The sequence below is a fragment of the Pangasianodon hypophthalmus genome, chromosome 16, assembly GCF_027358585.1.
Source record: "Pangasianodon hypophthalmus isolate fPanHyp1 chromosome 16, fPanHyp1.pri, whole genome shotgun sequence".
Taxonomy (NCBI): domain Eukaryota; kingdom Metazoa; phylum Chordata; class Actinopteri; order Siluriformes; family Pangasiidae; genus Pangasianodon; species Pangasianodon hypophthalmus.
The window spans coordinates 17,683,610-17,696,066 of record NC_069725.1 but is presented as its reverse complement, the minus strand read 5'-3'; the positions used below and the strand labels follow the sequence as shown (position 1 = coordinate 17,696,066).

Below are 12,457 nucleotides of genomic sequence, written 5' to 3'. Positions count from 1 at the left end.
CAGCAGACTGCCGTTATTTTCTGTAGCCCCACAGGAAAGTGCTCAAATATTCATATCCCACTCACCTTCTGTTGTGTCCTTGCTGGGATTTTGCAAATTCTGAGTAATTAAATCTTTGTCCCAAGCAATAAACTTCTCTGACTATTCATTTCATAACTAACACCAACACAGTGCACGTCATCTCACATGTTATTTGAATGATCTACCAGTTCAACATAAGATGAATTCTCTGGAGCACTGTCCTTAACCTTAAAGAGATCCTACGCATCTCTATAAAAGCACCGATTTACGAGGACAAATAAGCATCGATCTGTAATACACATTAGTGCACTAACGCTAAGAAAGATGAATCTGGAAGGACAACCTGTTCCCAATGATTTGAGCTCTGGAGGGTCACGTCTATAAAATGTGGTGTAGAAGCAGTGATTCTTCTTAAGTGAGTGAGAGTCTACTTCAGCTCACACAACAAAAGACTGGTCTTTATTCACTTTCCATGCTACATCGGCACAAACAAAGCAGCAGCAAAAACAAGGCTGCAGAAATAGTGAGATTTATAGATTAGCCAAACGAAATTCATAGAAAAAAGTAAACCATTCATAGAAATCATTCTATTATTTGGTACTTTTTAACCACTTATCTTAAATCTCACTTCAACTTCTCTAGACTTATTATGGCAACACTTTCCTGATTCAGTATGGCACCAGTAACATCTTTTCCTCAAAGCACAGAGAAAGTACTGCACAGTTCACTACTGCTAGCTCCCAGGGAACATCTGCATCTGACTAAAGGTCATGACTCGTAATTCCTGACCTCCGATCAGGAAAAACCAAAGAAAAAGCCCACTCAACCTGGAATTCCTACTTGGAATGGTCTCCTTAACTCCGAGTTCAGCAAGAGACATCCAATCAACATGGCCGCACACAGCATCAGCAGTAAACAAAGCAGCACTTCTTGCCTTTAAATGAGTTCTACTGTCTATACAAGTATTTGCTTTAACATACATCAATTAACAAACATATTAGCTTGTTAAATCTATAACACTGACTACACAGTTCACTGGTCTGAGGAGGAAAATATACACCACTCACAGTTACACCACTCATTCTCACTCACAGTTAGCTGGCTAGCTTGTTGCTGACAAAAAAAGTTTAGGCGTCCATGTTTTTTTTCCCACTTTGTAGCTTGAATGGAAGTTTTGAAAGTGACGTAATTCCGAGCTCCGGCTTTCCACTTCCGAAGTGAGTCAGAAGCAGCAATAAAACACAGAGAAGATGTTTTTTTAATGTGTAAAAATGTATGTTCAGTATGTGTTAGTGCTCTAATTCGAATGAACATTATCAACCTGAAAGCCAAGTTCAGTCTGCGTGAGTTTATTACCTCCTTCACTAGTTCAGATCACTAGTTTGCTTTCTCACTTGCTTTTTTTTTTTAAATTAAATTTAGTAAATCTTGCTAGCTAGCAGTCCGGAGTAGCAGGAATCTTCTTAGAATTGCCCTGGAACATGTTTATGATTTTGAAATACCTTTCATTTGTAATTAGCTTATAATAACAAACCGTTCCAGAAGAGCTGGTCCTCTTACATTTACTCTACTGATGAGTTTCTTTTATGAAATCTCTAATAAAACATGCCATGAAATAGCATTGGAATAACATATTCAGAAATGTGTGTCTAGCTGCAGCCCTAAGAGAGAATGGCAAGTTTTTCTATGTGTGTGTATGTGTATAGGCATCTTTTTTTATCTTGGTGAGGCTCCATATGTCCCCACAAGGATAGGAATATTTAACATTTTTGACCGTGTGGTGACTTTTGGGTTGTAATTGTGAGGAAAACTGCTTTTTAATTGCTTTTCGGTTTCCTTTTGGTTGCCGAGGTTAAGGTCAGGGTTGGGGTTAGGTGTAGCATAGCATTAATTAGCTGCATTAATAATTATGTCAGTAGAAGGACCACAGAAGGATAGTAAGACAAATATGTATGTGTGTGTGTGAGTGTGTGTGTGTGTGTATGCGTGTGTGCCTACTGATGACTCAGAGATCCTCCAGGAGAGGATACAATCAGCACATTTATCATGGAGGAAGGGGAACAATTTTTCCACTCATGAAATGTAGGCTGTCCAAAACACACAAAGGAAGGATCTAATCTAATTTGTACTGTAGTTTCCCCTTAGAGTGTCCAAGACACCTTTTGGTGAGGCTGAAAAAGATCTAACATTAGGAGGTATCTCTTAAAAGAGTGTCATCAGGAGGATTGAGCCTCTATCATTTGTAAGGACAATATGACGTATGAATCTTAGTTTCTGCTGACATGTTAATCAATAATGAAGCAGCGAAGCGCTATGTTGCGCATATGCTCCTCAGGAAGGATCCCTTGCCTCAGTGGCCTGTATGATGCCTGTGAGAAACTATTTAAGGGATTTATATTGGAGGAGTGAAAGAGGAGGAAGAGAGGATGGTGGGGAGGCCGAGCGTGCCAAGCACTTAGCCGGTGTCAAAGAGTGATGAGATGAGACGCAATTCCATGCCACCCAGGAAGAACCATTCTGCTCCACTGTACCCATAATCCCCCTTAGACATGGGCACAGAGAGACAGCTGGTGAGACACACCGGGAAGGCAAAAGGATGTGTGTATGTGTGTATACGTATGTGTGTTTGAGGGATTACTCAGGGGATCGGATAGAGGGAGATTGTTTGATTAGTTCCAGATCTGCTGGGATGTTTGTCAGACATGGTACTATAAAAAAAAGAATGGCTTAAGAGAGGATGCCGATAATCGGGGCAACAGAGGGGAAAAAGAGGATACGTGGATGCTGAAGAATAAAAGCTTTAAAAACCTAGCCAGTCATCTCCTACTGTGGCCAGCGCCTCCTCCGTCATTTCGGAAGCTTCCAGCCAATCGAGCTCTTTCATCTCCAGTGCGGAAGATCATCTGCTTTCCACAGAATGCACCAGACACCACAAACACGTGAGCGGGATATGAACAGCCCACTTAGAGCCCAGAAATTCCACTCCTGCACTTGAGAAATGTCAAACAATCGGATGGCATTAGCTTTAATGGATGCTTTTTACAATAGTGAGGGCCAAAGCCAGGCATGGCAAGAGAACATCATGTGCATGCTAGCCAGATGTCTTAGCAATTTACTGCACCCCCGCTAGAGGGGTCTCTGAGCACTCCACAGTCACGTTCAGCTTCACAACACTAAACTCAGTACCATGGCACGCTCACTCGGTATGCACAAAACGCCCTTTGGGTTGGAAATGCTTACTAATGTCCATTTTACGCAACACTTCCAAAATATCTGTCGTGTAGCCAGAGTCAAGGTTACAGAGCTGCAAAGAGTCAATGCTGTCTCCACTAAACAACAGCAAGACAGAAAACCATCTTTTATGCACTTCACAAATGCAACACACACACTTTCTACACAATGATGTAGAAAGAGCAGAGCTTACACATAGTATATTAATAAATATTAATGATAATAAAGTATAATTAATTAATTAATAATACTGTGTGTTATTATAATCTAGATCTATTATTTTACAGAAAATAAGTGGATCATTTTTGTGACTTCATTGAAGTGACTCATATATGGGAACATAAACGGTCACTGATTTAAGGTTTACGTGCTAGTAAGAAGGATAGTAAACCGCTAGGCATCATTTAGTACGAGTTAATTTAGTGGCTCAGGTGGTTATCAGTGCTAGCTTGTTGCTGAAAGTAGTGGCTCAGTGGTTAAGCCTTTGAGCTACAGATCTGAAGGTTTTGAGTTCAAATCCCAGCACCATCAAGCTTAACCTTCTCAACTGCTCATTTATATCCTGTCTCAACTGGCAGTCGCTTTGGACAAAAGCTTCAGCTAAAAATGAACAAATGCTAATCTGCTGTCAGTAAATGAGTGTAAACTTTACAGTACATTTTTGTACAGTGTATAGATAAGAAAAAATGATACTCACAGCTGGTGTACACTGCAGTTGTAGAATTTAACCTCAGTGCTGATCAGCATTTGACCTGTCTCCTTCGAGTTCAGCCTGAGCTCCACCCCAGACCAGTCTGAGACACACAGACACACAGACAGACACACAGACACACAGGCAGACAGACAGACAGACACACACAGACAGACACACAGACAGACACAAAGACACACAGACAGACACACAGACAGACAGACACATAGACAGACAGACAGACACACAGTCAGACAGACGCACATACAGACAGACACACAGACACACACACAGACAGACACAAAGACACACAGACACAAAGACACACAGACAGACAGACAGACACACAGGCAGACACACACACAGACACAAAGACACAGACAGACACACAGACAGACACACAGACAGACAGACACACAGACAGACAGACACACAAACAGACACACAGACAGACACACAGACAGACACACAGACAGACAGACAGCACAAGAGAAAGCAAAGTGAATCCTCATGGCACTTAAGTCACATATTTGTTAATACACAGCAAAAGCCTCAGTGTTGAATCAGTTATTGCAATGTCCAGCTGGTCTTAATTGAATTGAACACCACTATACGTGTTCATTCAACACTTCAGTTGTTTTTTTTTTTCTGTGCACACATAAAGGCTGCATGTAACAGTGATTCTGTTTTTTTTTTTTCCCAGACAATATTTGTTACTTGCTCTGCTGCTCACACTGTGAGGCATATGGCTACAAACTGCTTTACCCTGCTTCACCCTGCCCTGTACCTACAGAGCACATGTGAGGTTTGATACAGTGGTGCAGAGTGCCTGTGTTGATACGAGATGGTGTCTGTGGGCCGCAGCGCCGAGCGAAGAGCCAGCAAAGCTGCTGCCATCGGCACGGACCGCAGCCAGCTCTGTCTCATTTGGCAAGGCATTGAAAATGTTAAAAACGTTCAATAAGCAGCCAGCTCCTCACACTCGGATGAGCGATTGGGCACAAATTCGGCTGGCATACCGTGTGTAGGAGTCAGCTGTGACCCCAAGCTATCCTTCACACCTGCTCTCTCCGCTTTCTTCTGCTTTTTTTATAACACATGCAGGGGTAGTGGATTATTTTTATTACATTTCAGGAGTATCGTTCTCAGTAATTCCCAGAAGTAGACATTTTGGTTTGGAAAATAGATCAGAATGGGAAATATCAGTCACCGCCCCACTACGAGCTCGATACACCTAGCCTTCAAGCCATTAATTCTGCGCATGATCGATGTTCCTGGGTGATGGTTAATAATCTATACTGCCTAATGCGTCTGAAGGAGACAGAGGGAAATATGAGGTTTAGATGACATTTACCTGAGGGCCCACACTGATTGGGCTGTGCTCCCTGCGGGAAGTAGAGGATTGTGGGTAAACAGAGCTGTCATTTACCCTGAGAACTTGTGGGATTACTCACACGGTGGCTGCCTCATACAGGTGTCCGTCATGACCATCTACCTTTGATCAGGAGGTAACGTGTGACAGAGCGTGACTAATTAGCGAGCTCACGCTCATCCGAGAAGCTTTCTTTTACTGAAATGACGAAATAAACAAAACCTGAACTAGAGATCTATCATTAGAGTTTCATCAGCGCCACCTGGAAGAAAATTGACCTTTTGTATCTGACACCAAATGAGCCGTACTTTTTTGACTACAACTCTCAATACCTATATCTGTCCTTATATTTATTTTCAATGCACTGACTGTCTTCATCTTCGTAGGTTTCTCTTCTGTCTCATGTTCACACCTCTAATCACAGCTCTCATTCTCTGTTGAGCTGAGTGTGCACAAGAAAAATGGCTACAAATATCACCTGTAATAGGTGTAAGTGTGGTTGAGAGCATGGCTCCAGCCCGGAGGCTGACCTGAGGTCAGTGTAAGCTCATTAGAGCTGCAGTGTGTGTGGAATCGATGGGCGTGAGAGCGCAGAGCCCTGCTGAATGAAGCGCTCATTAGAAGGCAGTGGAGCACGCGTCTAAGAGGCTCTATTAATAGAACATCTATAAGAGAGCTTAGGCAAAGCCACGCCCCCTGGGAGAAGTGGGAGGAGAGAGGAAAATGGTAAAAAGAGAGAACTAACAGATGGACGGATTTGAAGCTCGTTTGAGGGACGAAAACAAGAATGAGTGTGTGCATGTGAGTAAACCAGAGATGGAAGTTAAGGAAGAGAAGAACAGATTATAAAGAGAATAGACCTTTAGAGCAGTACCTTGATCAGCAGGAATTACGGGGACATCTTTAGCAGCAGGAGAGATGCACAGGATCTGATTACCATTCACCGTCCCCTCTACTTCAGTCAGGTTTCCAAAGGCACAGGTGATTCCAGCAGAGAGATCGGGAACATCAGTCACCTTCACCAGCAGCTGAACACAGAGACAGCAGAGGGAAAGCGTCTGAGTGTAGCTGCTATTAGCACTGCAGTATTTTCAATCAAGCTTCATCAGGTACACAGCAGATGGCCTGAGCATAAGGCAATGGCACAAACTGTCAGCCAACTCTTAGCCTCAGATGCAGGTGAGCAGGCACTATAAAAGGTGCCAGAAAGGCTGTGTTTCCTTTTTCCTTTTTTGAAACGGATGAAAATGGACATCTGACAAATTCAATCAGCTTCTTGAACTTCTCTCTCACTTCACACAAAAACACATTCACACACAGCCCTTTGAAGTCATTCTCCGGGGAGCAGTCACAGATGCTGGAGCGCTCTATAAATAAACATTTCCAGTTCTCTGGACTAGGTGTGTGTGTGTGTGTGTGTGTGTGTGTGTGTGTGTGTGTGGTTCAAACACTGCTCGAGCAGTAATGACTGGGTTGACATTTGTAAAGATCGCCCTACCCGCTTCCCATTTTACCTCCCTGTTTGAAGTTTTCCACTGTTCAGCTTGTCTAGAGCCTCACGCCGAGGACCCAGGTCAGATTCTCAGAACTCTAATGTCTTACCAACAAGGCCTGATTAACCATCCTACCTGTCGCACACACTTCCCGTGCCCTTTTCATCCGGACTTCCTGTGCAGAAGAATGTCCATAAAGCAGCTAATTACCCCAAAACCTCAGGCACGGACATGTCTGCTAAACTAGTGCTCTAGCAACAAGAGTCAGAGAGCTGCTAATTACTGATTTAGTAATGTGTGTGTTAAGAGTTTTTACACAATGACAATGGAAGTCATTATTCTGGTGGCCACCAACCCTGTGTCTGAAATGCCACCATGTTCATGCATTCATTCATTCATTCCTTCATTGTCGAATCAGGAGCACTTTGTAGGAAATTTCTGTCTACCCACAGTGATCACAAACCCTGCAGCATATTGTTGTCCGAATTAGAACACATACTGCCTATAGCTTCTGGATAATAACGGAGCTAACAGTAGCTTAAATCACATCATTCAGTCTGGGGTAGGATCTATATTATTAACAAGGTTGGTAACGCTCCATAGACCATGCGGTGTGTCAGTATTGTTGCTTGCTTTTCACAGTTTTCACAGTTTGCAGCATGGTGTATTTCTCGTGCATTATGTCCCTAGCTGTCTTGCTGTAGGTGTTGCTTTTGGTGCATGTGTATGCACAGAGCTGGCTAATCACTACCAGCATTTTTAATAAAGGTAATTTGATTGTTTTTGCTGCTTTTCGTATTCCCGTGGCCCCAGAGCGGATGGGCTTTGTTGTCATGGTGATGGTTTCCTGCCATCGGAGCAGCAGTGACCCTGTTGTCGTATTATGAAGTGCAGTAGAGCCAAACAGCTCATTTACAGGCAAACATATCGTTAACACGCACTGTTTAGGCGCTCTGCACTTCAAAATTGTCTTTTTTTAAAAATACAGTTTTGATATTCAAAGCCCAAGAAATTTAACAACCACCTACTTGTTTGTGTATGAAAGAGACAAAGAAAGAAGAACAGAGAGACAGAAAAAGAGCGTGATTTCACTTTGAAAAGCGTTTGGAAAAAGGTACAAAAAAGACAGAAAGCATAGACATTGACTCCTTCCTCTCTGTGGCTGAATACTTCTCAAACAAACCCCCCACATCAGCCTACACACGTGCACTTTTTGGCATCTCACCCACACACGCACCTTTCACCTACACGCTGCTCGCTCGCTCAGTCTCCCATCCACCCACACCACACATTACCACTCAACCAAAAAAGCAAGCGAGAAAACAGCCCATAAACACGTCTCCATACGGACTGAATTTGAATTTGTGTTTCCAGTCACTAGAGAGAGTGCAACACACTCCACATCTGTTTTTCATGAGTTTTAAAAAGAGCCTGATCATCAGTGCAGAAGGAGGTTTTTCTTATACGCCTGAGATATTCTTCATGTGGTTAAAATCATAATTGCACAAAGCAGAATTCAGACTGTGAATATGTCCAGTATGGGGGTAAATATCTCTCACCGGTACACTGGGCTCAGAAACTGCAATGCTGTCAGGATACACAGTGGCCTTTATGCACTGATTCAGCGTGGCCGCAAAACGGTAGGGCTCGTTGGCTCGTTCGCACCGATCCCTCTGAGAACACCTGTGGAGAAGAGAGTGACAGAAATATAACGCGTGTTTGTTTGGGTTCATTTTTCACATCAATATTCTGACAAATCACTTTTGGTGTCTCTATTTTTCACTATCTGTTTGTGAGTAGGAATTACTGGCCAATCTCAACATGGGAGGCGAGATTGTCACATTACGTGTTATTTTTTAACGAGATAAATATGGTAGTGGAATTCCTTGCTGAATTCATTGATGGCGTGCTGAATTTATTGATGGAGTGCTGGTCCACGTTTTAGGTGCATACCACTACTTAATGGGTTTTAGCAATAGAGTATCAGTCAGTGAGTGGGGGAAAATGCCTCCTCTATGGCTGATAGGAAATTGAGAATTTTTGCGTAATTCAGTGACAACCGCAGTGAGAAAGGGTAAAAACTTTGTGTAATTCAGTGACAATACAAGTGAGAAAGGGTAAAAACGGTCATCTGAGAGTTCGTTGTTGTATCCTGTTCCAGTTCTTGTGTCCGTTGTTTCGTGAACTCCAGAGCAGGGCTGAAAGGAAGCCGCTGTCCTTGGTCCTGAACACAGCACAATCTGCACATCCAGCAGTTTTCAGCAACTGTTGCCCTCAAATTCACCCCAAATCATCGAGATAAAGCACTGTGCAGACTAAGCACATTCCTCCCAAGGAGCAAAAGGCTCAAGTGGGTTCTAGCAGTGAAAAATTTGAATTTGGATTTGCAGCAAATGTGTAAAATTCCCAGAGATCGAGATTTGAGACACACTAGCAGCCTTTGTTCAGATGATACTCCTGACAACGAATGGTTCGGCTGAAAGCTTTCTGCAGTAGAACAACACATTAAGGTAATTTGAGCGGCTGCCGTTAGGGAGGACAGATGTGTGTGTGTGTGTGTGTGTGTGTGTGTCACATAGAATAAGGTCTACAATACGGGCTGCTTTCAGAGTGTAATATTAAAGTAAGTCATGCTTATTTCAGATTTATGTAAATAAGTATTGTATGTATGTGCTTCATTAAATCTCTCTTTGTTTTTGCTTATTACTTGCTTTCTCTCTCTCTCTCTCTCTCTCTCTCTCTCAGGCCTTCCTGACATCGAGCATGTCGACTTGCAATTTGCCGCATCTCTTTTACATTCCTAATGCTCGAGGGAAAATGACACTTAATGCGCTTTCAGATGTCTGGGATGGCTTGTGAATTCTTTACTGTCTGAAAATGTGTATGTGTGTGTGTGTGTGTGTGTGTGTGTGCACTGCAAATAAGCTGCCAAAGCTCAGCATTGATTTTTATTTTGGGGTTGGAGAGGGTATGGGGATGCTGCGGTTGCCATGGTGCTGATAGACGGCCATTGTGTGTGTGTGTGTGTGTTAGAACCTTCTCTCCTTTCTCTCATTAATTGAAGTGTGTGCCCACCCCACCTGTCTGCCTGAGTCTGTCTGTCTGTCCCTGGCTTTGTCTATTTTATGACAGCTCATGGCCATCTCTAGGGCTGTGTGGAATGCTTACAGGGTCGGCATCATTAACACACTCTACACACATGCTTCTGCTGTCTGTGTGTGTGTGTGTGTGTGTGTGTGTTCAAGTGACAAAGGAAGGTGATGGCGATGGCGGGCTAACCTTTGGGCTCTAGTCTGCTGCCTGCTTTTAGCCCTGTGTTTCAGACAGGCAATTACACTGTCCTGTCTCTCTCTCTCTCTCTCTCTCTCTCTCACACACACACACACGCACACACGCACACACACACACCTCCCTCCACACACCAGTGTGACGCCAGCAGATAGATGACAGAAAGATTTCCATTCTTTTCTCCTGTCTTCTCTCAAGATTTGTGTGTGTGTATGTGTGTGTGTGTGTGTGTGTGTGTGTGTGTGTGTCTAGGGCCAGTAGAAGCTTTACACAAATCCAGGAAATTAGGACCAACTACAAATATGAAGAATTCCAGATTCTGAATGAGAGAAAGCTGAAGAGAAAAAAAATAAAGCAGAGACCATATTGAAGGAAGCAAGAGAAGGGAAAAGCTGACATGAGAGAAAAGAAAAGAGAGAATGAGGAGAGGAGATAAGAATAGATGAGAGGAGAGGAGATGAGAAAAATAACAACTTGATAGAAGTAGGTGAGAGGAGAGGAGACAAAATAGGAGTAGAAGAAATGACAGAGAAGACGATGCTGGAGGAGCGGAGAAGAGCGAAGAAGCGAGGGAAGAGGAAAAGAGAAGGTAAGAAAGGAGGGGTGAAGAATAGGAGAGAGGGGGAAAGGGAACAACCTACAAAGAAGAGAGGAGAGGAGACAAAGATGATGGCAAAGAAAAGAAGAAGGGAGAAGAAAGGTCAGCAGAGGAGACCAGACAGAATGAGTAAACAAGGAGAGGAGAGAACATGAGAAGAGAAGAGAAGAGAACAGAAGAGATGTAAAGTAAAGAGAAGAGCAGAGGAAAGATAAGATGTAAAGAGAAGAGAAGAGAAGAGAAGAGAAGAGAAGAGAAGAGACAAAGTAAAAAGAAGAGAGGAGATGTAAAGCAAAGAGAACAGAAGAAGAAAGATGTACAGTAAAAAGAAGAGAAGAGATGTAAAATAAAGAGAAAAGACAAGATGTAAAGTAAAGAGAAGAGAGGGGAGGAGAAGAAGAGTAAAGAGAAGAGGAGAGGAAAGATAGAGAAGAGAAGAGAAGAGAAGAGAAGAGAAATAAAAAGAAGAGAGGAGATGTAAAGCAAAGAGAACAGAAGAGGAAAGATGTAAAGTAAAGAGAAGAGAGGAGAGGAGAAGAATAGAGAGGAGAAGAGAAGTAGAGTAAAGAGAAGAGGAGAGGAAAGATAAAGAAGAGAAGAGAAGAGAAGAGAAGAGAAATAAAAAGAAGAGAGGAGATGTAAAGCAAAGAGAACACAAGAGGAAAAATGTAAAGTAAAGAGAAGAGAGGAGAGGAGAGGAGAGGAGAAGAAAAGAGAAGTGAAGTGAATCACAGCACCTCCATTTCTATGCGCATGTTTTTGCTAATAACTTCTCCTTTCCCAAACCAGCTGTCGGAGCAGAAGTGCACTGAGCGCACTGCGACTGCAGCCTCCTCCATCTCCTCGTCCCAGCCATAAATACCCCTTCATTCATTTCAGTCGTCTCTAGGAGCGAGTGCAGACTGCTCTCCCTTCTTCCACACGCTGAAATCGATATGCAGCTGGGAGACTATTTGGTGTACTGATAGATAGTCTCAGGGTTGTGATCCACGCTAACGTATGACTAGTGTTCAATACGGATAGCGCGAGCTGGACCATGTAATGACCTCAGCGAGCTGGTTATTATTCTTACTGTCATTAGTTCTGCTTTGATATGGATTCAGCTCAGCCATTAGGGAGCTGCTGGTTTTAGTCCATGCTGAATGTTTGTGTATTGATGGTAGTTTAGCTGTTTATTTAAAAGTGTTTGGGGGTTATATAGTATGTCTTTGCTGTCAGAATGGAAGTTACATGCAAGTTCTGTTTGACTCAGTGGTCCCTAGTTTACAATGTAGGCTTACAATGCAGGCGAAGACCAGCTTAAATCATGTCAGATCGTTTTCCACCTTTTAATGTGATATAGCGACCAACGTTATTCAAGTGAAAAACAAATAAAACATTTTAGGGGAAAAAAAGAACGTACAATAACTTGGTTGCGTAAGTGTGCACACCTCTGAGCTAGTACTTTTTACTGTTAAAGCACCTTTTGCTTGTCATACACACTCAGTCTTTTTTAACTAAGAGGCTACCAACATAGGACATCTTGATTTGGCAATTTTACTCCACTCTTCCTCACAAAAAGGCTCAAGATCTATCAAATTGCGACATTCCACAGGTTTTTCCACAAGATTAGATCTGGGCTCTGACTGAGCCATTCCAAAATGTTGATCTTCTTCTTCTGAAGCCATTCTTTTGTTGACTTGGATTTGTGCTTTTGGTTGTCATGATGAATTCTGACGCTTTGGAAACTGATCTGGTTTGAGCAGAGTGTACAGATGAGGAGG

General features: G+C 42.8%; 1 protein-coding gene across 1 annotated transcript in view; it reads right to left on the bottom strand.

The window, feature by feature from the left end:
* plxna2 (plexin A2) overlaps positions 1–12,457 on the bottom strand; it is a 203,044-nt gene that overhangs the window by 68,626 nt on the left and 121,961 nt on the right. The window contains exons 6-8 of the mRNA XM_026920718.3: positions 8,368–8,491; positions 6,190–6,343; positions 3,950–4,046 (exon numbers count right to left, since the gene is read on the bottom strand). Coding sequence (XP_026776519.1) covers positions 3,950–4,046; positions 6,190–6,343; positions 8,368–8,491 — 375 coding nt within the window. The remainder of the gene's footprint in view (positions 1–3,949; positions 4,047–6,189; positions 6,344–8,367; positions 8,492–12,457) is intronic.